At 36.8% G+C, this 23,396-nt stretch overlaps 1 protein-coding gene across 8 annotated transcripts in view; it reads left to right on the forward strand.

The window, feature by feature from the left end:
• The window catches only part of MYO9A (myosin IXA), a 279,254-nt gene that overhangs the window by 245,033 nt on the left and 10,825 nt on the right, over positions 1-23,396 (forward strand). For 5 of the 8 annotated variants that reach the window (XM_017548127.2, XM_017548128.2, XM_017548132.2 and 2 more), the window contains 6 exons: positions 1,623-1,815; positions 3,621-3,749; positions 4,508-4,613; positions 5,722-5,853; positions 6,904-7,027; positions 8,305-8,358. In XM_017548127.2, the coding sequence (XP_017403616.1) occupies positions 1,623-1,815; positions 3,621-3,749; positions 4,508-4,613; positions 5,722-5,853; positions 6,904-7,027; positions 8,305-8,358 (738 nt within the window). The remainder of the gene's footprint in view (positions 1-1,622; positions 1,816-3,620; positions 3,750-4,507; positions 4,614-5,721; positions 5,854-6,903; positions 7,028-8,304; positions 8,359-23,396) is intronic. The other 3 variants (XM_017548134.2, XM_017548130.2, XM_017548129.2) reach the window with 1 other exon arrangement.

The raw sequence follows: 23,396 nt of genomic DNA on the forward strand, positions 1-23,396 counted from the left end.
GATCTTGGCTCACTGCAACCTCCGCCTCCCAGGTTCAAGCGATTCTCCTGCTTCATCCTCCTGAGTAGCTGGGATTGCAGGCACCCACCATACCCAACTAATTTTTGTATTTTTAGTAGGGATAGGGTTTCACCTTGTTGGCCAGGCTGGTCTCCAGCTCCTGACCTTAGGTGATCCACCCACCTCGGCTTTCCAAAGGGTTGGGGTTACAGGTGTGAGCCACCGCCCCTGGCCTAACACTACTAGTCTTAAGCAGAAGGGGCTTGATTTTGTTTCCTTGGTACCTAGCACATAAATGACAAATGTATGAATGTAAGACTGGAAAGTAGAAATTAGAATCAGTTCAAGTAAGGTCCTGAGTATGAGATTCAAGATTGTTTGCTATATACTCATTAGCCACTGAAGGATTTGAAGATAATAAAGCAGATTATATATACTGTAGAATATATTAAAAGGGGAAAATTAATATGGGGAAACTGGCCAAGAAACTGTTGAAATAGTCTAATTAGTTATTGATATAGTTTTGAGCCGGGGTGATGACACTTAGAAAAGAAAAAGTAGAGAGGATGGACTGATTGACTTGGTAACTGGTTGGATGAAGGTTAAAGGAGAAAATGGAATATACAGTTAGGGAAGGACAATAGTGCAGAAGAAGTAAAGAAAGATTTACAGTTTTTGGTCTCAGGAATAATACCTGCCATTTTTCTTTTCAATGAATTAGTTCAAATAATCTTAAAGGTAAGCTGTTCTGTTGTAGTCACATAAGATACAAATTAACCTATAGGTTAATAAAGTATGATATCAGCTGGATACAGTGGCTCATGCCTGTAATTCCAGCACTTTGGGAGGCTGAGGTAGGCAGATCACTTGAGGTCAGGAGTTCAAGACCAGCCTGGCCAACATGGTGAAACCCTGTTTCTACAAAAAGTACAAAAATCAGCTGGGCGTGGTGGCTACTTGGGAGGCTGAGGCACGAGAATCACTTGAATGTGGGAGGCAGAGGCTGTAGTAAGCTGAGATCATGCCAGTGCACTCCAGCCTGGGTGACAGAGCGAGACTATCTCAAAAATAAATAAAGTATGATATCAGATACACTATTCAAGTCAATATAAAAGAGCTGTAACAGTAGTCATGGGCTGATCTATGTGTACCTCTGCCTTTAGTTATGAAATCATTTTCAGTTAAACTTCCATAAAGTTTACCTAAACATTAAAGCATTCTTATGCTTAAGAAATTGCTGACAACTCTAATTCTTATCAAATCAGTAGATGTTCTAGTGGTACCTGGTAAGTGGTCAAACTGTTAGCATATAAAATCCAACCCCTTTCCCCACACCCAAATCCTACCTTTGCTTTTGAAATGTTTTTTTCACAGGAGGAGAAAGTAGCCCTTTGCCATTGCCTTCTTCTTCTTTTTTTTTTTTTTTGGAGATTCTGGTAGAAAAGGATTAAAACTAATATCTCACTTATTTATACTTAAACATAATTCTCTGTCTCCCAACTCTTCTAACTATGCTTATAAAAATTCAGAGGACATAAAAAGTAGCTCTTGGTAAAGAATTGGTTAAACATGTTTCAAGATGTTTGAATGCATTTGGAAACTAAAAATTACCTTTCATTTAGTATGATCCAGAACTATCATCTCGGCAATTTGGGGTTGAACTGTCCCGTTTGACCAGTGAAGACCGAACTGTTCCTTTAGTGGTGGAAAAGCTCATAAACTACATTGAAATGCATGGACTATATACAGAAGGTATTTACCGAAAGTCTGGTTCAACTAATAAAATCAAGGAGCTTCGACAGGGTCTAGATACAGGTAAGATAGTGGCCTCTAAATCATAATGAAATACTTTTATTTAAATAGGTAATTTCATGCTCTTAAAGTTTTCATTACATGTCGATCCTTAGCCAGAAGAATGCGTTCTAGACTGTGATGCTTTTTTTTTTAAATCATTTTTTGGCTTTCTAAAGAGTCTTTGGTTTTATGTAGTCAGTTTAGCAGACATATATTGAGCATATCATTTGCACTTGGGACAGATCTCACTTAAATTTTGGAATAATTTGGTAAAATTGTGATACCTCTGATTTACCAAGAAGAAAACTAAAGTACAGGGAAATTAAATAATGAGCTATTGATGATTATGCTGGGTGCTGTGCTAACTAATGTTTTCACAATGTTCACAACAATCCAATGAATGAGGGATATTATTATCCCCATTTACAGAAAAAGGTACTGAAGCTTACAGACGATCTTGCCTAAAGGCTTGTCACCAATAAGTGACCAAATTGGATTTAACCCCAGATCTTCTGAATTCATAATCTAAGCTATTTCCCCTTTCTCTTTATTATTCTGACTCCAAGGAGCACTCTTTCCTGTGTATCATCTTTTTGCCTTCCTACATTGATGGCAGTTACTCAAACTGATAATTAGTGAGTTGAGCATGTATCTTTGTAGAGCTGTAGTTTTAGTACTAGGATTCATGCAGGGGATTGACTTTGATTTCATCAACTTCTACACTTTAACACTGTTGGAAAGGAATAGATCTTTTTGAAAAAAGCAGAGTAAAAAGTGTGTCCTTGTGTGGCCAAGAACCTACCTACAATGCTGTTCCTTATGAAAAAATCATGAGAAATGAATTGAGTATGAAAATAGTAAGAGACAATGACTGGTAAAACTCACGCAGGAGGTCTGTCTACAAGAGACTTGGCCTACTTTAGTTTACAGGCAGTTGCTGATTTTGTCTCTGATACCTTGAAACAGCACAAGTGAAAATCATTTGTCCTGAATCTTCCCAGTTATCTAATCTGTATAACCTTAGAGACTTTATAAGTGAAATGGATAAGGGTGTTTCCTTGACTTTTTCTAAGCTCAGTTATCACTGTCCTTTTATCTCTAAGAATGACTTAAAATCAGCCTTACTTTCCGAAAATGTCCTGTATGCTTTTTTTCATTTGTCATGTAAAACATTGCTACTCAAAGTGTGGTCTATGGACAATCTGTAACAAGGTAAGTACAGAAATTGGGAACAAGCATTTAGAGACATTTAGAGCAGTTTAACAATGCTTCAGCATCAAAACACATGATTTATTTATTTATTTTTTAGACCATCTTGTTCTGTTGCCCAGGCCGTAGTACAATCGTGTGGCCTTGGCTTACTGCATCCTCCGTCTCCCGGGTTCAAGCAATTCTGCCTCAGCCCCCCCAAGTAGCTGGGATTACAGGCATGTGCCACCACAACCAGCTAATTTTTATATTTTTAGTAGAGACAGGTTTTACCATGTTGGCCAGGCTGCTTTCTTAGGATCCTGGCCTCAAGTAATCCATCCATCTCAGCCTCCCAAAGTGCTGGGATTACAGGTGTGAGCTACCATGCCTGGCCATGATCTTTTATTTTATACATTTCAGTCTACAACAGATTTGGAAAACAAATAAACAAGAAGTATTCTTTCACCACAGTTAGAAGCACAGTTCCAAAGCATGGAATTAGATTGTGGAAAATAGGTTAGTCGGTTTGACTAAGAAACATGAAGCCTTCCTTTAATGATGATGGTTTCTAAAGTGAATTATTTGAATCGTTTTGCATGTTTTGGCTTTGTTATCTAACTCTTGTCTCTAAATAGATGCTGAGAGTGTAAATCTAGATGACTATAACATACACGTCATTGCAAGTGTATTCAAACAATGGCTTCGAGATTTGCCCAATCCTCTCATGACCTTTGAACTCTATGAGGAATTTCTTCGAGCTATGGGTAAGCATAGGCTTCCTGGGTTAGAGAGAAAGCCTATAGTTGGAAAAGAAATGCTGTCTTCAGTATAAATTATCAAGTCATCCTCTAGTGGTTAGTGGTTTAATTCTTACAGATCCAAAGGTAAGCTTTTGACAGTGAGTACAAAACTACCAGTATACTGTTACCTATTCAAATGTTCACTTCTTAGAGACTCATTAAAATGTCAGTGTCCTAAAAATTTTCTGAGTGAGCCACTTGGTTGCTTCTTACAAAGAAATTAAAGACTGGGTTTATAAAACAGATTAAAATATTAAAAATAAGAGTTTCAAGATTAGGCTTACGTTCATTTAAATTGGGAATCTAAGCAAGTAGTAAATGTAAAGCTGGCTGTTTTATGCCAAGCTTAACAGGTTTCAGAGTTTAATTTCTCAGTACTATAAGGGCTTCCTAGAGGTATTTAGGCCCTGAGGATTCACAAATTACGTTGATTTTAATGGGAAATTAGTCTGCTACACAATGACTGAAAAACTAGAACATCTCTATCCCCTTGCTGTTATTAAGGGTTACTGCAATATAGATTCAAACTCAGGAGACTGCTTATGAATATAGAACTCAAGCAAAGACAGTTAAGTAGTTACTGTGGGTTGTCCTTCTGCTCTGCAGGTACAGCTACTCCTAAAACTCTATAGCCAGCTTCCTTTGCTTCATAGTGTCTGGGAGGAAAAGACAGCATGTAAGAGGGAATATTCAGTCTTAGTTTCTTCTCTTACTGTTTTTAGGCCTTCAGGAGAGGAAGGAGACAATCCGTGGTGTATACTCTGTAATTGATCAGCTCTCCCGAACTCATCTCAATACATTGGAACGCCTCATCTTTCATCTAGTCAGGTAACTTTAAGGAGCAAGGGAATGATTTTTAATAGTTTCTCTTGGATTATTTTAAATAGATAAAGAATTTCTCCATTTGGAAAACTGACAAATATTTATATTTTTCTTCTATTTATAAAGTCAGTGTCTCAAGAAGTTGGTTAGGATACCTTGGAGCAGAAATCCTTAGCTGAGCTGGAATGCATGGCAGTTGCTTTTCTGCCCTTGTTTGAACCATGTAGCAGCTTCAGCCTCATGGTGGCACTGTGTAGCTTAGCCTGTTTTCTAACAGCTGAGCTAGAAAGGATGTATATCTTTTGAAATGACCTAATTCAAAAGGGGGGGGGGGTTCAGATCATTCTCAGCAATTAATTGACCAAAGAGGTATTGGGAGTAGAGTCTCTTCCTCTGTACATAAATATCAGCAGTAGTTGAGAAGAAAGCCATCTTTATTTTTGGTTAAAGCCTCTACTCTGCATCATCATCATCATCATCATCATCATCATCATCATCATCATCATTATTGACACACAGTTTCACTCTGTCACCCAGGCTGGAGTGCAGTGGTGTGATCTTGGCTCACTACAACCACTGCCTCACTTGTTCAAGTGATTCTCATGCCTCAGCCTCCCTGTTAGCTGGGATTACAGGCATGTGCCACTACACCTGGCTAATTTTTGTATTATTAGTAGAGAGAGGGTTTTGCCATGTTGGCCAGGCTTGTCTCAAACCCCTGACCTCAAGCGATCTGCCCACCTCAGCCTCACAAAGTGCTGGGGTAAAATTACAGGTGTGGGCCACTGTTCCTGGCCAACTCTGCATTCTTTAGACATGTTCATCTCGTGATCTTGGCCTTAAGTAGGTAGGTCACAGATTTCCCTTGGGAAGCTATTGGCTGACCTAGAGTGCGTCAAGGAAAGAACAAAGTGAAAATACATTTTTCAGAGACAAAGGAACAAAAGAACAACTTGGGAAAAGTCTATACACCCTTAAACTTACATGGATATCTTTCTAGTACTATGCAGTTCATGTCATACTGTCTTCTTCTGCTCATCTCTTCTCCCTATTTCCCTGTGGTGCTCCCTTTTTATCCCCTAGTCACTTGATTTTGTTTTGTTTTATTTCTTAGGATTGCTCTACAGGAAGATACTAATCGAATGTCTGCCAATGCTTTGGCCATTGTGTTTGCACCCTGCATTCTCCGCTGCCCTGACACCACTGACCCACTACAAAGCGTACAGGACATCAGTAAGACTACCACGTAAGGCCAGTTACCATAACTTCTGCAAGACCTCAGGGACTTTTGACTGTGTAGTCACTGTATCTAGATATCAAACATAGTGAATGGGTTCATAAATTCAGGTGTTTTTAAGAAGATTGTTGGATACTGCTGGGTTTTCTTATGCTGAGGATGCAAACTCCTAGATTCAACTAAGCATCATTTGTCTTAAAGTGTCTTATTTTTAAATCTAGCTTTTCTTTAGGATGGCTTATAGTTTCTAAATGGATTTTAAATTTCTATTTTACCACATTGTGGACATTTAGTCTCTTCCTGTAATCTAGTCTAACTGTGTTCTTAGGGTTCTGAATCCTTTGGTCTTAATACTTCAGTATATTGCTGTATTTCACCTTGGTCTTCTTTCTTGGGTCTCTGCTTTCCTTCTAAAGTGGTTTTCTTTTGCTCTCCTTAATCTTGACAGCAAAAGGAACTTTTAAAAAATACCAATATTTGGATCCCATCCCCAGAGAGTCTGATTTAATTGGTCTGGGTGTAGCCTGGGGATTGGGATTCGTAACTGCTCTTTATTTTTTATTTTTTTTTATTTTTTTTGAGATGGAGTTTTCCTCTTGTTGCTCTGGCTGGAGTGCAATGGCACGACCTTGGCTCACGGCAACCTCCACCTCCCAGATTCAAGCGATTCTCCTGCCTCAGCTTCCCAAGTAGCTGGGATTACAGGCGTGTGCCACCACACCCAGCTAATTTTGTATTTTTAGTAGAGAGAGGGTTTTGCCGTGTTGGCCTTGTTGGTCTTGAACTCCTGACCTCAGGTGATTTGCCCTCCTTGGTCTCCCAAAGTGCTGGGATTACAGGTGTGAGCCACTGTGCCCAGCTGTAACTGCTCTTTAGATGGTTTCTAAAATGCATCCAAAGTTGTGAACCATCATTCTAAACCTTGTCTCTGAGTTTATCAAGTAAGGGATGTTGATTTTTTCCTTCATCTTTCAACTGTCTACCACAAAACAGTCTATGAGTGTTATAGTTTATTTACTTCAGCTGTTAACAGTTTTTTCTCTTTCCTCCTGTTTTCAGCTGTGTGGAGCTCATCGTTGTGGAACAAATGAATAAGTACAAGGCTCGTCTCAAAGATATCAGTAGCTTGGAATTTGCTGAGAATAAGGCAAAGACCAGGTTGTCACTGATTCGTAGATCAATGGTAAGATGCAAGACGTGGAATCAAGGAAAAATGGGAGTTGATTTGGGAATTTAAATGTGCCTTTGTGGTGTATACAAGGATTATTATCAGAATCTTTTTCACAAGGAACAAGTAAAAAGTCACCACTCATGCTTAATCTGCTAGCTCTCTTTGGTTACGTTTCAGAATATATGTGATTAAGTGTGTAGAATTTTTCATATCAAATATTTCGATAAAATGTTGGTGTCTTAATAATCTGCCCTGCTTTATTTTCATGTTCTTTCTATGAAAACTTAATCCTTTTCTCACTTTTTTCTCTACTTCCTTCCATCGTCTGTTCCCACCTTTAACCGTGTCACTTTTGGTGGTCCTGCCAGGACTCCTGGGATGTAGAGAACTGAATCATTTGTAACTGAATTTTAATGGAATCATTTGATTTTTAAGGAAATGGAATTCCATGTGTAAGTCTACTGTAATCAAAATGTATTTCTTCGAGTTTGTGGTTATGTTTTGAGACAGTCCTTGTAAAACTGGTAATTTATTTCCTCAGTTTGCCCACTTTTTAATATCTTCCTTTGTAACTGGAGTTATCCATATATGTTACCCTGAAGTCAGTTTTCAGGATAACTGGAAAACTGCTGATTAAGGTTTAGTTATTGCCCATTTTGTACCCTTCCTCTCAGTTGTAAAATAAAATTGTGGCAGTGAGCACCCATTTCAGATTCCCAATAAATCTCTAAAGAGAAGCAGGCTTCATCATGCCCTTACTCTTTTAGGGGTCCAGCAATACTTCCTCCATATCTTCACAGTTTGCATTTAGATTAGTACTAAAATAATTCTTTTTCTTCCTTTATTATTTAATCTGCCTGGCACAGAATAAGTGCTTAACGAAGGTCTATGCGTTAAGGTAGTGAAGGTTCTTCTGCAAAAACAAACATAAGCTTCGGCTTTTTGCAGGCAGTAAAGATATTAAATAAAACTTATGAGAGGATGCTATCTAAATCTTTTCCCGAGAAATTAAAAACAAATCCCACTTAAAAGTGAAACATTTCTGTAGTATGAACTTTTAGGAGCTCAATTCTGAGAGGCCCAATTTAGCGGTGGCTATCCAGGCAGGTAGGGAAGAGCCTTTTGCTATAAAGCTACTTTCCAAAGCAGATAGATAAGCTATGCTTTTTTCCCAGTGCTGCAGAAGATGGATATTCAGTCCACTGCAAGATTAAACCTTCTCTTTTAATGGGGCAATGACATGTACATTCTAACCTTCTGCTTTCCTTTTCATGCCCTTCCTAATCCAGAAACCTGTACTAATTGCAGTTAGATTCATGAACATTACCCGCAATTCAGTCTCGGTATGTATTAATAATGCAATGTGTCACAGCCACTCTACATTATTGTCTCTCATTCATCCAGGAATTGTTCCACTCTGTCTATCATTCATGCCTGTCCACCCTCCATGTTCGGCCCCAAGTCAGGTTCCACTTTTTGATGAGCTTTCACTTGATTTTCTCTTAATCTCTTTCTTTAGATCCTTCATTTTCCTTCCTCTGTATTGTGCAGTTGAACAGCATCCATTCAAAATATACTGGTTTTTCCTCTTTGTCAGATAAGCCTCCTTTTGGGTTTCTTCTTGGGTTGAATCATTAACAGGTGAAAGCTGAAAGCATTGAGATATCAAATTAATTTCTGCTCTGTGAGCTGTGTTACCAGCAATCTCCTCCATTGTATTATTTGAAATACTTATTATTACTTTCAGCATCTCCTATCATTAGTAATGCTTATTTGTCCATTCATATTTGTGACTCTGATGGTATCCTCCCAGATGTAGAAATATGGTTCTTATCCACTTAGCATTTATCATACAGAGCTACAAATAGGAGTGAACTAATCCAAATTGACGGACTAGTTCTAAACTTAAATATTATGGTATGCTAGAACTCATACTAGGATCCCACTGCTTGCGCCCCTCTTCAATTCCACTGATTATACAAAAAAGGAATGGGGGGACGGAAGGCTGAGAACACCAATTTGTGTGGAAACTAATGTCAGAGACTGTCCATCTATGTGTAACAATTGTATTGAGGAGGCTTAACTTGTTGGGATATTAATACAAATCAGTTTTTATTTTGGCCTATAACTGCCTCTCAACTCCAGCCTGTGAGACTTCCCTTTCCCACTGGGTATCAGCTACCTTAACAGCATCTGGAAACTAATTCTATAATTTTCAAAACTTCATTTCATTCTAGTATTTAAGAGTCAGTTCTCTTCATATTAAAACTTTAGTCAGCTTTAATCCAGTGCTCTTCTCACTTCCTCGCAGGGCAGACTAGACCCTTATCTGGAACTTAAAACTTTGGGGGGTAGGTGGATAATTTCTGTTTGTCAGACACTTCTGCCCTTCCTCTTTCTTGACTGGGAGGAGTGATAGGGGAGGCCAAATTCTGTATGATATCCCTCTATTGAGATGGCAGTCCACTTTCTTGGTTGTTCAACACTGCTGTTCTGGCTCATTGTCAGTAGGCTAAGTAAAGATGAGTAGTAGCTCCAGTTTACCCTGGCGACAATGAACTCAGTCCTATCCCATTTCTGTAGGCACTTGTAGTCCCTTGCAAAATTTGGTTACATATGGCCAAACCCTGGGTGTTGACATTCACACCATATGGGAAGCTAGCAAATTCACAGAGCAGTTACAAGTTTTCCAAAATTCTAATATTTGTTTGAAAGCTTGAAATTTTCTCACTGACAACAAATATTACCATTTGTTTCACTTGCAGTAACAGATTCCCTTCATACAATTTCAAAGAAAATGTGTACCACTTACTCAAGTAGAATGATCAAACTTTGTCAATTATTATAAATACTGTTTCATTAATAAAGCAGCTAATTTAGCTTGCAATTCACAAAATTGCACAAATACTCTTTCTTGAGATAACAGTATGTGACAGAGTTGCTGTATGTGTAATTTCCAGTTAATCATACAGAAAATTGAAAATAGTTAATTTGACAGTTAAGAAGTAATAAACTTAATTTATACCTCTTGTTCAATGACATGAAATGAAACTGACTTTTTAAAAACTAAATGCATGGTAGCAAAAGAATATGAAGATTACTAGAACCATTGGTTACCATTACCTTGATTCTTGTAAAGGTAACAGCAATTGAACCCACCATTGCTTTTATGTAATTAGCACAGATGTCAACAAGTGAAAATGGCAAATAGCATCTTAGTATAATTGTGAAAATAATTTTCGCATTGTAGACCCTTTGAAATAGTTTTGAGGACATCATTACACCCCAGTGTCTTTGCCAGGGATCTGTGGGATACACTCTGAGAACCACTGTAATACATATACCACTTCTGTCTCACTGCACTTCATGGAAATATTTGATGAGAATAATTCCTTTTCATATGCAATATATAAATACATATAAACAGATACTAGCTGTGTTTAAAGTGCTTACTAACCCTCATTATCTGGTGAACCATAACTACAGGCATTGGGATATGATTTTTGAACAAGCTTGGATACCTAATTATAAAACCATGCAAAACAACCAGTCTTTTCAAAAAAGGTCTTGGATAAAGGATCTCTCCTTACTAGGATAGGAAAGCAAACTCCTCAGGAAGTTGTCTGATCATTCAGTTCCTTCCTATTTTTATGACTTACCAAAAGACATACAACAGTGATCTTCCATCTTGCCCTGAAGTGCTATTTTTGATTCTGAGGTTTGTGTTATAGCTAGTTATATGTTGTTCTGTGTAGGTGATGCAGAGTTCCTCCTCCTCACACATTTAACCCATAGACAAACCCTAGTAATGTGCTTTCTTTGGGTCTTCATAAAATATCGTGACTCCCTACATGAGGCTAATATATGTCTTTTTCTAAATAGTCATCAGATTTATTAAAGGTGGTGCAATTCATTTCTTCATTATCACCATGAGTCTCTTTTACTACTTAGGCTTACTTCGATTTATAGTATTTAATTTCTTTGTGCCCATCAATCATGCCTTGCCATTCTTTCCTGCATTCTTTCTCTATCATGAGCCTTATAGAATTTTCAGAAGAAGTCAAAGCTTCCCTCATTCATAGGCCTTATTCATTCTAACACTATGGCATGTCTTCTATTTGTCTTCATTGTTGTCTTCTTAAGTCTTAGGAGAAAATGAAAAAGCGAGTTTCAACTGATTCCCTCAAATATAGTATCCTATTTACCTTAAGTAGCTATCACTTAGATACCCCACGTTAGAACATTTGACCCTCAATATTTTTGTTACAGTCTGGAAAGCCTGTAATGGACTGGTCTCACAGAATTCTGATCCAAATTAAATAATTAAGATTGTCTGTTTCAGAATATCATTCTTAGAAAAAATAGACAATAGAATCATACACAGACTTCCTTAGACAAAGCATGGCACATCTATATGATTATTAATTGATTGAATTTGTGGGTATTAGAAAGCATGTCCCAAAAGGAGGGAGGGAGAGATGGATCAGACAGTACTGTGTGCCAAATATGGTGAGAATACTAAGGAAGAAGTACTTAATTCTGCCTGGTGGCACAGGGAAAGGCTATAGAAGTGACATGTGAGCCAACTCTTAAGGGATTAGTTCAAATTAATCAGATGGAGAAAGACCTACCAGTTGGTACAAGTCTATAAGGTTTAATTCTGTAAAAAGCTATGTGGCTCACATATAAACTTGTATATATATTTGTGCAGAAGGAAAACCTTAAGTTAAAACCAAAATAGGCTTTGTTTTGAAGAAACTCTTAAGATATTATTAGTACTATGGGGCCTTGAAGAGTGAGCCAGGACTCACAAGGTCTCAGAGTTTAGTAGTTAATGTAAATTCTGGTGCTTTATATCTTTTATTTATGATAGGGAATGGGAACTAATGTTAGTTGCTATTTTTTAGCCATAAAATAACAGTTTCCTCCTGGGTCATCTTCCAGATTCTCAATAAGAGTAGCTGAAAAGGGGCTGGGAGTGGTAGCTCCCAGCACTTCAGGAGGCCGAGGGGGGCGGATCACTTGAGTTCAAGACCAGCCTAAGCAATATGGTGAAACCCCATCTCTACCAAAAATAAAAATAAACATTAGCCAGATGTAGTGGTGCATGCCAGTGGTCCCAGATAACTTGGAAGGCTGAGATTGGAGGATCACTTGAACCCAAGAGGCAGAGGTTGCAGTGAGCCAAGATAGCAGTACTCCACTCCAGCCTGAGTGACAGAGTGAGACCCTGTCTTTAAAAACAAAAACAAACAAACAAACAAAAGAGTAGCTGAAAAGAATCCTAAGATTACGGGGCAGTCTGTTGATGTGGAATAGGAATTTTATTTTTATCCGCAAAATGTGAGTTTCAACTGATTCCCTCAAATAGGGTATCATATTTACCTCAAGTAGGTATCATGTGATACTAGAAAAAGTTTGTTTAAAGTGAATCTACTTCAGTAGCAGAATTGATGGTTGATCTAATGTGGATATATGTGTAACTCTATACCCACAAAGGAAAATATACATTTTTTTGGCTGCCCATGGAATATTCTCAAAGCACAACACCTCAATGATGTTGGTGATGTTCTATTTCTTAATCTGGGTAGTGGCTACACTGGTGTTTGTTTTATTATTTTTGAAACTATACTTCTAAGTTTTTATTATTTTTAAGTATAAAATATTTCATAATAAAAAATTTAAAACATCTGGGGAAAAATCAGTCCATAAGAAAAATGAAAAATCAATCTCTCACAGTTTTTATGGGTCAGGAATTCAGGAGAGGCTTATCTGGGTGGTTCTGGCAAGGTCCCATATGAGCTTATTATAGTCAAGATGTTGGTTAGGGCTACAGTTATCTGAAGACTTGACTAGGGCTGTAGGATTTTCTTTCAAAGTGGCTTATTAATATTGCCAGCTCGTTAGTGCTTTCTGTTGGTAGCAGACCTTAGTTCCTCCTTATGAAGACTTCTCCATAGGTCTACTTAACTGCTCTAATGACATGATAGCTGGCTTTTTCCAAAGCAACTGATCTGAGAGAGAGCAAGGTGGGAGCCCACAGTGTCTTTTATCCTCAAAAGTCACATAATATTATTTCTACAATAATCACACAGGTCACCCCTTTACCATGTGGAAAGGGACTACCAAGGATGTGAATACCAAAAGATGAGAATGAGCAGGAACCATCATGTAGGATGACAACTTTAAAATAAATTTGAAAATGTGAGGTTTTATAGAAAAATATATTTTATTAAAACTGCCTCCGGAAGACATAATTTAAACAGACTTACTTATCTTTCTTTCTTTCATGTTTGTTTTTTTGAGACAGAGTCTCACTGTTATTGTACTGAGTACAGTGGCAGCTCACTGCAACCTCTACCTTTTGGGTTCCAACAGTTCCCAAGTAGCTGAGATTATAAGCACCTGCCACCATGCCCAGCCAATTTTTATATTTTTAGCAGAGATGGGGTTTCACCATGTTGGCCAACCTGGTCTCAAACTCCTGACCTCAGGTGATCCACCCACCTCAGCCTCCCAAAGTGCTGGGATTACAGATGTGAGCTACTGCACCCGGCTAAACAGACTAATTTAAAAAGAAGAAGAGATAGGAGAGTTATCTAAGAACTTCCTCTCATAAAAACACCAGACATAGTTTCACAGAGAAAATGTACCTTTTTTTTTTTTTTTTTTTTGGAGACAGTTTTATTCTTGTTACCCAGGCTGGAGTGCAATGGTGCAACCTCACCTCACTGCAACTTCCACCTCCTGGGTTCAAGCAATTTTCCTGCCTTAGCCTCTCGAGTAGCTGGGATTACAGGCATGTGCCACCATGCCCAGCTAATTTTGTATTTTTAGTAGAGACAAGGTTTCTCCATATTGGTCAGGCTGGTCTCGAACTCCTGACATCAGGTGATCCGCCCGCCTTGGCCTCCCACAGTGTGGGATTACAGGCGTGAGTCACCGTGCCTGGCCTGTACCAAATCTTTAAATACATGATTACAATATAATTTAAGCTGTCTCAGACAAGAGAGGGGAAAAGGTCTTTTAACTAAAAGAGTCTACCATTGATCCTAAACCCCTGCCACACACACACGCGCGCATACACAAAGAAAAACTAATTAAAATTGCATACAGCAATATTAAGAGCAGCAGAGCAGAACATGGACTCTGGACTAGACTTTACTAATAAAAATTGCATACAGGAATATTAAAAGCAGCAGAGCACATCATGGACTCTGGACTAGACTTTTGGGTGTAAATTCTAGCCCTAGTTTACTACTACTAGTTGTGACATGGGAAAGTTATTTAATATCCATGCCTCAGTTTTCTCATCTATAAATTGGTGAATAGTACCAAACGTGGGATTAAATGAGTTAAGTTTGTTTGTTTTTAATTGAGACTGAGTCTCACTTTGTCACCCAGGCTGGAGTGCAGTGGCACAATCTCGGCTCACTGTAACCTCTGCCTCCTGGGTTCAAGTAATTCTCATGCCTCAGCCTCCTGAGTAGCTGGGACTACAGGCATGCACCACCACGCCTGACTAATTTTTGTATTTTTTTTTTAGTAGAGACAGATTTCACCATGTTGGCCAGGCTGGTCTTGAACTCCTGACCTCAGGGGATCCACCTGCCTTGGCCTCCCAAATTGCTGGGATTATGGGCGTGAGCCACCATGCCCAGCCTAAGTGAGTTAATATTTGTAAAATCATAGTAACTATGCTTGTTATGGATCTCTCTCCATAGAGTGTTCTTACACACACACACCCCACACACAGAGACAGCATTTGATATATAAATGTAGGACTGCCTCATCTATGAATATTAATTCAAAAATCCTAGATTAAAATATCACCACCACTTTGGGAGGCCAAAACGGGTAGACCCTTGAGCCCAGGAGTTTGAGACCAACATGGGTAACATGGTTAAACCCCATCTCTACAAAAACAAAAACCAAAAAATTAGTCCTGGTGGCAAGGACCTGTGGTCCCAGCTACTAGGGAGGCTGAGGTGAGAGAATCACTTGAGTCTAGGAAGTCAAGACTGCAGTGAGCCATGGTGACACCACTGTGCTCCAGCCTGGATGATAAAGCGAGACCTTATCTCAAAAAAAAAATAAGAATTAAAAAGTAAAAATGAATCAGCAAGCAGAATTCAGTAGGCTGTAAATATAAACCTTGACTAAGGAGGATTTAATTTAGGAATGCAAGGACGACTATATGAGGATAGCTGTGAATGTAATTCACTATGTTTGTTGATCTGTGGAGAAAAATCATATCCTCATAGATATTTTAAAGGCATTTGATATATCAGCATTCTTTTTAAAAACATTCTTATTAAAACAGGGATATCTTTAATTTCTTAGCATGATAAAAATATATCTGAACCCCAAATCTAACATCTTGCTTAATAGAAGAACACTAGAAGCATTCTGATTAAAATCAGGAAAGGTAAGGATATTCATTATCCCTACTGTTATTTGACATTGATCTGAAGGTACTAGCTAATGCAATTAAATAAGAAAAAAAGAATTGGAGATATAAAATTGTAAAGAAGAAGTAAAAGTTTCACTATTTCCATTATGATTATATATACATGCAAAACTCAAGAAAATCAACTAAAGAACTTAAAGATGATAAAAGAATTCAATAGGGTATCTGAATATAATTAATGTATTTATATGAACAACCACTTGAATGATATAATGGAAGAAAAATACCCATTTGTATATTGTGTGCGCGCGTGCACACATGTTAAACATCAACATCAAATACTAAAGAATATACTTAACAAGAAATGTAGAAGATTTGTACAAAGAAAGCCTTAAAACCTCAAATACTACAAAAGAAGACTTAAATACATTTGGAAAGAAAGGCTAAATTTTGTAATGGCGTCAGTTCTTCTAAATCCTATTCATGTATTGTTTCAATACCCACTAGGAGGGAAGGAAGATATTTTCTTAGGTTCAACTTTCAGACTCTCATGACTACCATGGTCTCCACTTGGCATCAGAACCTCTTAGGATATGGGACTAGAAGTACAGCATGCCTGCAGAGAGCATAAGATCATCCTCGTGTGGGAGCCCTTGCAGCAGTCCAGCTGCATCAGGGAGTTATCTTTGGCCTCTTAAGTCACAATTCAGGTGCAAGGAGAAAGGACTCCACATCCAATGGATGCAGAACTATTCTGTCTTAGAAGTTTTATGCCTATACAGGAATTAATACCTCCTGTAAAAATCTGTAGACATTGTTTCCAGGGTCCCTGCAAGGAGGATGTCCAATTACCACAGACTCCACATTCAGGGAATTCCAAATATATGGCTTCCTATGGGATATTTACAATTTACTTATTCTCCAGATGCAATTTAACAATCAGATTAATTTTTTGCCAGAGGTGATGTTGCCTAATAACATCATTTGCACCCTACCTTTATCAGGTTTCTAGGGGTCCTGAGCTAGAACATTGACCAAAGACCAGTTCTTAGACAAGGAAAGACTTTTATAACTCTTTACTTACAAATGCAGTCTCAGCAAAAATAGCAAAATAATACTTTGGGGACCTTTATAAGTTGATACTAAAATTCATAAGAAAATAAAGAAGCAGAATAACTAGGAAAATTCTAAAAGAGAAAAAGGATTATAAAGTGAGTAGCATTTCAAAGGTTTGCGATTTACAAAGTGATATGGGAAAAATGAATATCCATGTAGGGAAGAAAAGAAACAAAAAAATTAAAAAGCCGATTCAGGTCAGGCACAGTAGTTCATGCCTATAATCCCAGCACTTGGGAACGCCAAGGCAGGAGGATTGCGTGAAGCCAGGAGTTTCAGTCCAGCCTGGGCAACAATGTGGGATCTCATCTCTACAAAAAATTTAAAAAGTAGCTGGGCATGGTGGCACATGCCTATAGTCCCAGGTACTCGGACACTGAGGCCAGAGGATCCCTTGAGCCCAGGAGTCCAAGCCTGCAGTGAGCTATGATTGTGCCACTGCAGTCTAGTCTGAGCAAGAGTGAGACCCTGTATGTTTAAAAAAAAAAAAAAAGTGATTCAAATCAAAGACTAAAACATAAGAATTATGGTGGAAGTACAGCTCAGGCAGTCTATCTTGAGAGGTTCTCACTGCCCTGCATCCTGTAGACACTCAAGTACCCTACCTCTCTACCTTAATACTGCCAAAATATCCAGAATTTCCCAAGGGAAAATCAGCAAGGTTATCAGCTAAACCTTTTCATGCAAAAGTTGAACGCAAGCCATAAAATGTGGCTAAAAAGGATATATCTTTATGGTGAAAAAAATGCAAATAAAAAGGGAAAAAGGAAGCAAATGGAAAGAGATTAACCAAGAAACATTTATCTTCATAAAACAGAAACGGAAAACAAGCAAGAAAGAAGCTAAATGTGATTAAAGATCTCTTATCAAGTCAGTGGTCCCAGTATCTCATTGTACAAGTCAGAAGAATTAAAATAAACTATTTTATAAGTGTTCCTTTTTAGAGCTCTAAAAACACAGTTTTAGTTTTTTGTTTTTGATAGAGTCTCGCTCTGTCGCCAAGCTGGAATGCAGTGGTATGATCTCAGCTCACTGCAACCTCTGCCTCCCAGGTTCAAGAGATTCTCCTGCCTCAGCCTCCTGAGTAACTGGGACTGCAGGCGTGCACTACCATGTCCGGCTAATTTTTGTATTTTTAGTAGAGACAGGGTTTCACTGTGTTGGCCAGGATGGTCTTGATCTCTTGACCTCATGATCCACCCGCCTTGACCTCCCAAAGTGCTGGGATTACAGTCGTGAGCCACCACAGCAGCCTAAAAACAACAATTTTTAAGAACAGAACTCCACTTCCTCTCATTTGAAAGGAATATATTAAGTGCCAGTTTATTTTTCTGTACAAACTGAGAATAATTATCTCTCCATAGGCCTAATAATGTTTTAAACTGCTTCCTGATCTTGGCTCTCTATCAAAAGTATATTATCTGTGATGTCTTTGGTAGTGGGGTCCAGTCCAGATTTCTCTGATAATCCTGTTAATGTGCTGTGAAGGATTGGAAATATGGGTATTATGTATAATATTAAATTGTATATTAGTAGGACTTGAGACCTAATACTTATCAACAGTTTGAAGATCATTGTATTTGATATTCTTTAGGAACAGCTTGCCTCCAAAGTTTAAGCCAGGAAGTTACTTGAATAGTTACTGAGAAAAAGGATGACAGCATGGCTTTATGTTTTTTTCAGTACTTGCATGAAGAGTTGGGTACAAATTATTCATGTAGCCTATGATCAGTCAAAACCAATACAATCCCTATTATGATAGAAAAATATCTTGGATATGGCTTTGCTATTATCTAAGAACATTAAAGGAAAAAAATTGAAAGGTTCAACAACAAAAACCAAGTATTATTATGTGACAAAAATGACCATAAGCAAAGTAAAACAGAAGTTACGTACCTAAGAAAATATTTTCAATTCATATTTCAATTTTCCTTAATAAATTTCCCTAATTTTCCTTAATAAATAAGGAGAAGCTCCAATAAGTAAATAGAAAGATTAGCTAACCAATGAAAAATGAACAAAGGATACTATAAACCACTTCTTAGTGTTATCTACAGATCCTTTTCAGGGAGATCAATAAGGTAAAATTTCTTTTTAAGTTACTATCAAGAAAATATTTGCCTTTTTCACTCTGTGACACACTAATGATAGAAAACCAATTATTTAAAAAAAAAAAAAAACTCTGCAAGAGAATATACTGTGAACATCGATCTAAAAGGAAAAATACCAATTTGGAAAAAAATTAATTCATGCTTATTATAGGAAAGTCAGGGAACTACCATTGATAATTTAGTGTATTTGCAAATTTTATATTACTCATTTTTAAAACCAGTGGTGTACAAGCTTGTGTACTGTTTTTAACACAGTATTAGTATTTCCCATGTTACTAAAAGCTCCTTGTAATCAACTTTTAAAAAATTAATCTTTATAAGAGAATTCTAGGCTGTAGGAGTTTCCATTTTTTCTTTTTTTTGCTTAGTGCTTCTTAAAAGAGACAGATCTGTTGAGATTGTTTGATTTTCTTTAGCTTTAGTAAGTGATTTGTAGCTAACTCATGATGAAATACTCCAGTTGCCAGCTGATGGTATAAACACTGAAAAAAGGCAGCTCTTTTATTAAATACTGGAATGTGGACACTAGGAATAAACTCGGATTTTCCAGCTCCTTGAGGCTTTTAAATCACATTATTTATTCATTTGGCTATAAATAGTCAGTGTCAAATGGAACTGGTGATATCCTGGAATTTATAACATAAAGAATGCTTTGTCATTTTTTGTTAAATTTGCAGACTGATCTTTGTTTTGAGTATTTTTCCTTAACATGTTTTTTCCTTCTTAATTTTAGAACTAAAAGTAGAATAGCAATATTGTAATCCTCTTGATTTTATCCCATTATGTATTTTAGCTTTAGAGGAGTTAGCCTGAATGCCCTTAGAACTACCCTCCAGGCTTTACCTTATCACCTGCACTAAATCATGAGTTTCTGTTTTTTTGAGACAGCACTTTTCCTTTATTTCTTGCCAAAATCAAATCAGAAATTTGTAAGTTTAATGTCACATAATTTTCAAAGGATATTAGTGTATTTCCATAAATGGCTAACTTTGAAAAGGAACTCTTAAATATCTTTTTTATTGCAAAATACAACACATACAGAAAAACACAGAAACATAAATATACAGTTTAATGAATTATTGTAAATGAACATCCACATACCACCCCAGATCAATAAATAGGACATTGCCAGCACCCCCAGAAGCTCTCCTCTTTCCCTTTCTAGTCACAATCCTCTTTCTCCTCTGAAGGTAAGCAATAACCTGATTTTTACATTAATGACTTCTTCTGTTTTCTTTTTTGTTTGCTACCAAAATACGTATCTCTGAGCACTATAGTTTTATTTTGCCTAATTTTGAGCTTTATATAAATGGTATCATATAAGATGTATTTTTTGTTTCTGATTTCAGTCAGCCTTATGTGTGTAAGACTTATCCATGTTTTGTTCACTTGTAGCTCATTTTCATTACTGTATAGTCTATCACTGTATGCATATACCACAATTTAATCTACTATTGATGGACATTTGAGTTGTGTTTTGAGGAATTATGATTTTAATGGACTCATACATGTATTTTTATTGGAGAAATATACAGGAGTGGATTTGCAGGGCCACAGGATATATACCACAATTTAATCTACTATTGATGGACATTTGAGTTGTGTTTTGAGGAATTATGATTTTAATGGACTCATACATGTATTTTTATTGGAGAAATATACAGGAGTGGATTTGCAGGGCCACAGGATATATCTATCTTCAACTTTAGTAGATAATGCCAAATTTCTTCCAAAATGGTTGTTAACTATGTTAGCAGTGTGTAGGAATTCCCAGTTGCCCCACCTCCTCCCTAGCACGTCTATTGCCAGAATCCTTAATTTTAGCTATTCCGATGGGTGTGTTTTTTAAAAGTATATTTATTTGTTGTGACTCGTGTGTGTGTGTGTGTGTGTGTGTGTGCGCGCGCGTGTGCGTGCGCACATGTGTACATATATGTTGGCCATTTCTATATTGTCTTTTGTGAGCAGTCTGTTCAAAGCTCTTGCCTGTTTTTCTAATTGGATTGTCTGCCTTTTTCTCAAGTTCTGTAGGGATTCTTTATGAATTCCAGATACAAATCCTTTATTGCTACTTTTGTTGCAAATTTTCTTCCATTCTATGGTTTGCTTTTTTCCTTTCTTAAAAGTATCTTTTGATGAACAGAGAAGTTCTTGATTTTAATGTTGTTAATCAGTCTTTCCCTTTAGGATGAATACCTTTTAGGTTCATTTTTTAAGAAAATGTTTCCAAGATGCCCTGCAGTTCCCCTTTTGTTATAAATCAGGAGCCTTTTTATGTGTGGGTCTGTTTCTAGGCGCTCTGTTGACTGTCTTTGTAGCAACCCGACAACTATTTTATTTGCCATAGATTTCTAAAAATATCTGGTAGAATAAGGCATCCTACCTTCTTAGTGTTTTGACTATTCTTGGCTCTTTATATGGCCATATAAATTATGGAATCAGCTTCAAAAAATTATCTTGGGATTTTTATTGGGATTCCATTGGATCTATAGCTTGCCTTCTGGAGAATTGACATTTTTATGATACTGATTTTTCCCATCCATAAACATGATATATCTCTTCATTCATGTAGATCATTAGCTACTCTCAAAAGTGTTTTATAGTTTTGTATGTTGAGATGTTATACATCTTTAGTTTGAATTACTGCTATTCAATGTATTTAAATGCAGTCATAGATATTATTTTAAAATTTTTATTTTCTGTTTGTTGCTTGTATAAAAAAATACAATTGATTTTGCTATTTTTCATTTTGTATTCAGTGACTTTGCTGAATTCACCTATTCTAATAAGTTTTCCGTGAATTCCTTTGGATTTTCTACCTGAACAGTATCATTCACGAATAATGAGTTTCACTTGTTCCTTTATAATCGTTATACCTTTTCTTCCTTTTTCTTATGTAAGTTAGAACCTCCAGTACAGTGTTGAAAGGAAGTGGTGATAATGATTATTATTGGCATGTTCCTAGCCCCAAAGGAAAAGCTTTCAATCTTTTACCACCAAGTGTGATGTTTGCTATAGAATTTTTGTAGGTACTTTATGAGATTAAGCATGCTCCCTTCTATTTCAGATTTTCTAAGAGTTGTTATTGTGATAGAATGTTGAATTTTATGAAATACATTTACTCCATGTATTGAGGTTTTATCAGACATTTGAATTGCATTGATACGACACATTACACTGAGTCGATTTCTAATGTTAAACCATCATACTACTACAATAAGTTCAACTTTTCATATATTTAAAAATTTTATATTGCATTGTCTATATTACTTGATTCCATTGTAGTTAGGATATTTTTTGGGATTTTTGCATGTGTTTATGAGTAAAATTAACCCATAATAATCCTTTTTTGTTTTTGTTTGTTTTGAGACAGGCTGTCATTGTATCAACCAGGCTACAGTGCAGTGGCATGATCTTGGCTCACTGCAGCCTCAACCTCCTGGGCTCAGGTGATCCTCCCACCTCAGTCCCCCTTGTAGCTGGGACTACAGGCACGTGCCACTACACCTGGCTAATTTTTGTATTTTTTTTGTAGAGAGGGGTTTTTGCCATGTTGCCCAGGCTGGTCTCAAACTCTTGAGCTCAAGTGAGCCACGTGCCTCCTCCTCCCAAAGTTCTGGGATTATGGGTGTGTGCTACTGCACCTGGCAATAACCCTTCTTTTTAATGTATTTGTTTTGCTTTGTTATCAAAGTTATGCCTGGCTCTAAAGACAAGTTAAAAAATAGTTTCTTTTTTAATTCTGGGGCCGAATTTGCTATTTCTTGTTTGCCAGAAACCTAGGCCTAGAGTTTTGTTTTGGAAAGATTTTGACTTTGGATTCAATTTCTTTAATATCATGCACATTTCTTTTTCATTCCCGCCTTTGGTTATTTGTGACTTCTCTTTCTTTTCATCAGTCTTGCTAGGGTTTTAAAATTTGTATTAGTCTTTTCAAAGAGCTACATGTGGCTTTGATAGTCTTTTTTTCTAATGTTTGTTTGCTCTTTTCTTTATTGCTTTTTTTGCAGGGGAAATTTATTATGTTGTTCTTTATCTAGTTTCCTGAAATAGATTCTTACACCCTTAATTATGAATCTTTTCTTCTTTTCTAATGCATGTATTTAAGGCTGTAACTTTAAAGTAAACAGAGCTTACATGAGTTTTTATATTGTTTCATTCAAAGTATTTTCTCATTTCCATTGTGATTTCCTCTTTGACCATGGTTTGTTTTAAAGTCTATTTCTTAATTTGTGGGCCTACAAGAATTTTTAATTTTCTCTTTGTAATTGTATTATTAGAAAACTTGTTTCAAATTACTTTAATGGTCAGATAAATTATTTCAATCATTGGAAATTTGTAGTTTGCTGTGTGTTTTAAAATAATGAGTATCCTGTAGTTAGATACTGGAAGTCTGTATATGTCTGTTAGATTGCTTATATCGCTCAGTTTTATATCATTTCTGATTGTGCACACTTGTTCTCTCTACTGAATATAGTCTATTTCTTTAAATATTTCTGTCAATATTTTACTTTAAATTTTTGAAGTAATTTCTTAGGTACATACTTATTTGGAAATGTTGTATCTTCTTCATAAATAATATGAACCTTTGTCATGGTGAGCTATCCCTCTTTATCACAGGTAACACTACTTAAAGTTTACTTTGTTTACAGTTAATATAGCTATACTGGCTTTATTTTGGTTAGTGTTTGCATGGTATGTCTTTTTTTTTCTACTTCTTTACTCACAGCCTTTCTGAATTCAT

Source organism: Cebus imitator, unplaced genomic scaffold (assembly GCF_001604975.1).
Source record: "Cebus imitator isolate Cc_AM_T3 unplaced genomic scaffold, Cebus_imitator-1.0 Scaffold203, whole genome shotgun sequence".
Taxonomy (NCBI): domain Eukaryota; kingdom Metazoa; phylum Chordata; class Mammalia; order Primates; family Cebidae; genus Cebus; species Cebus imitator.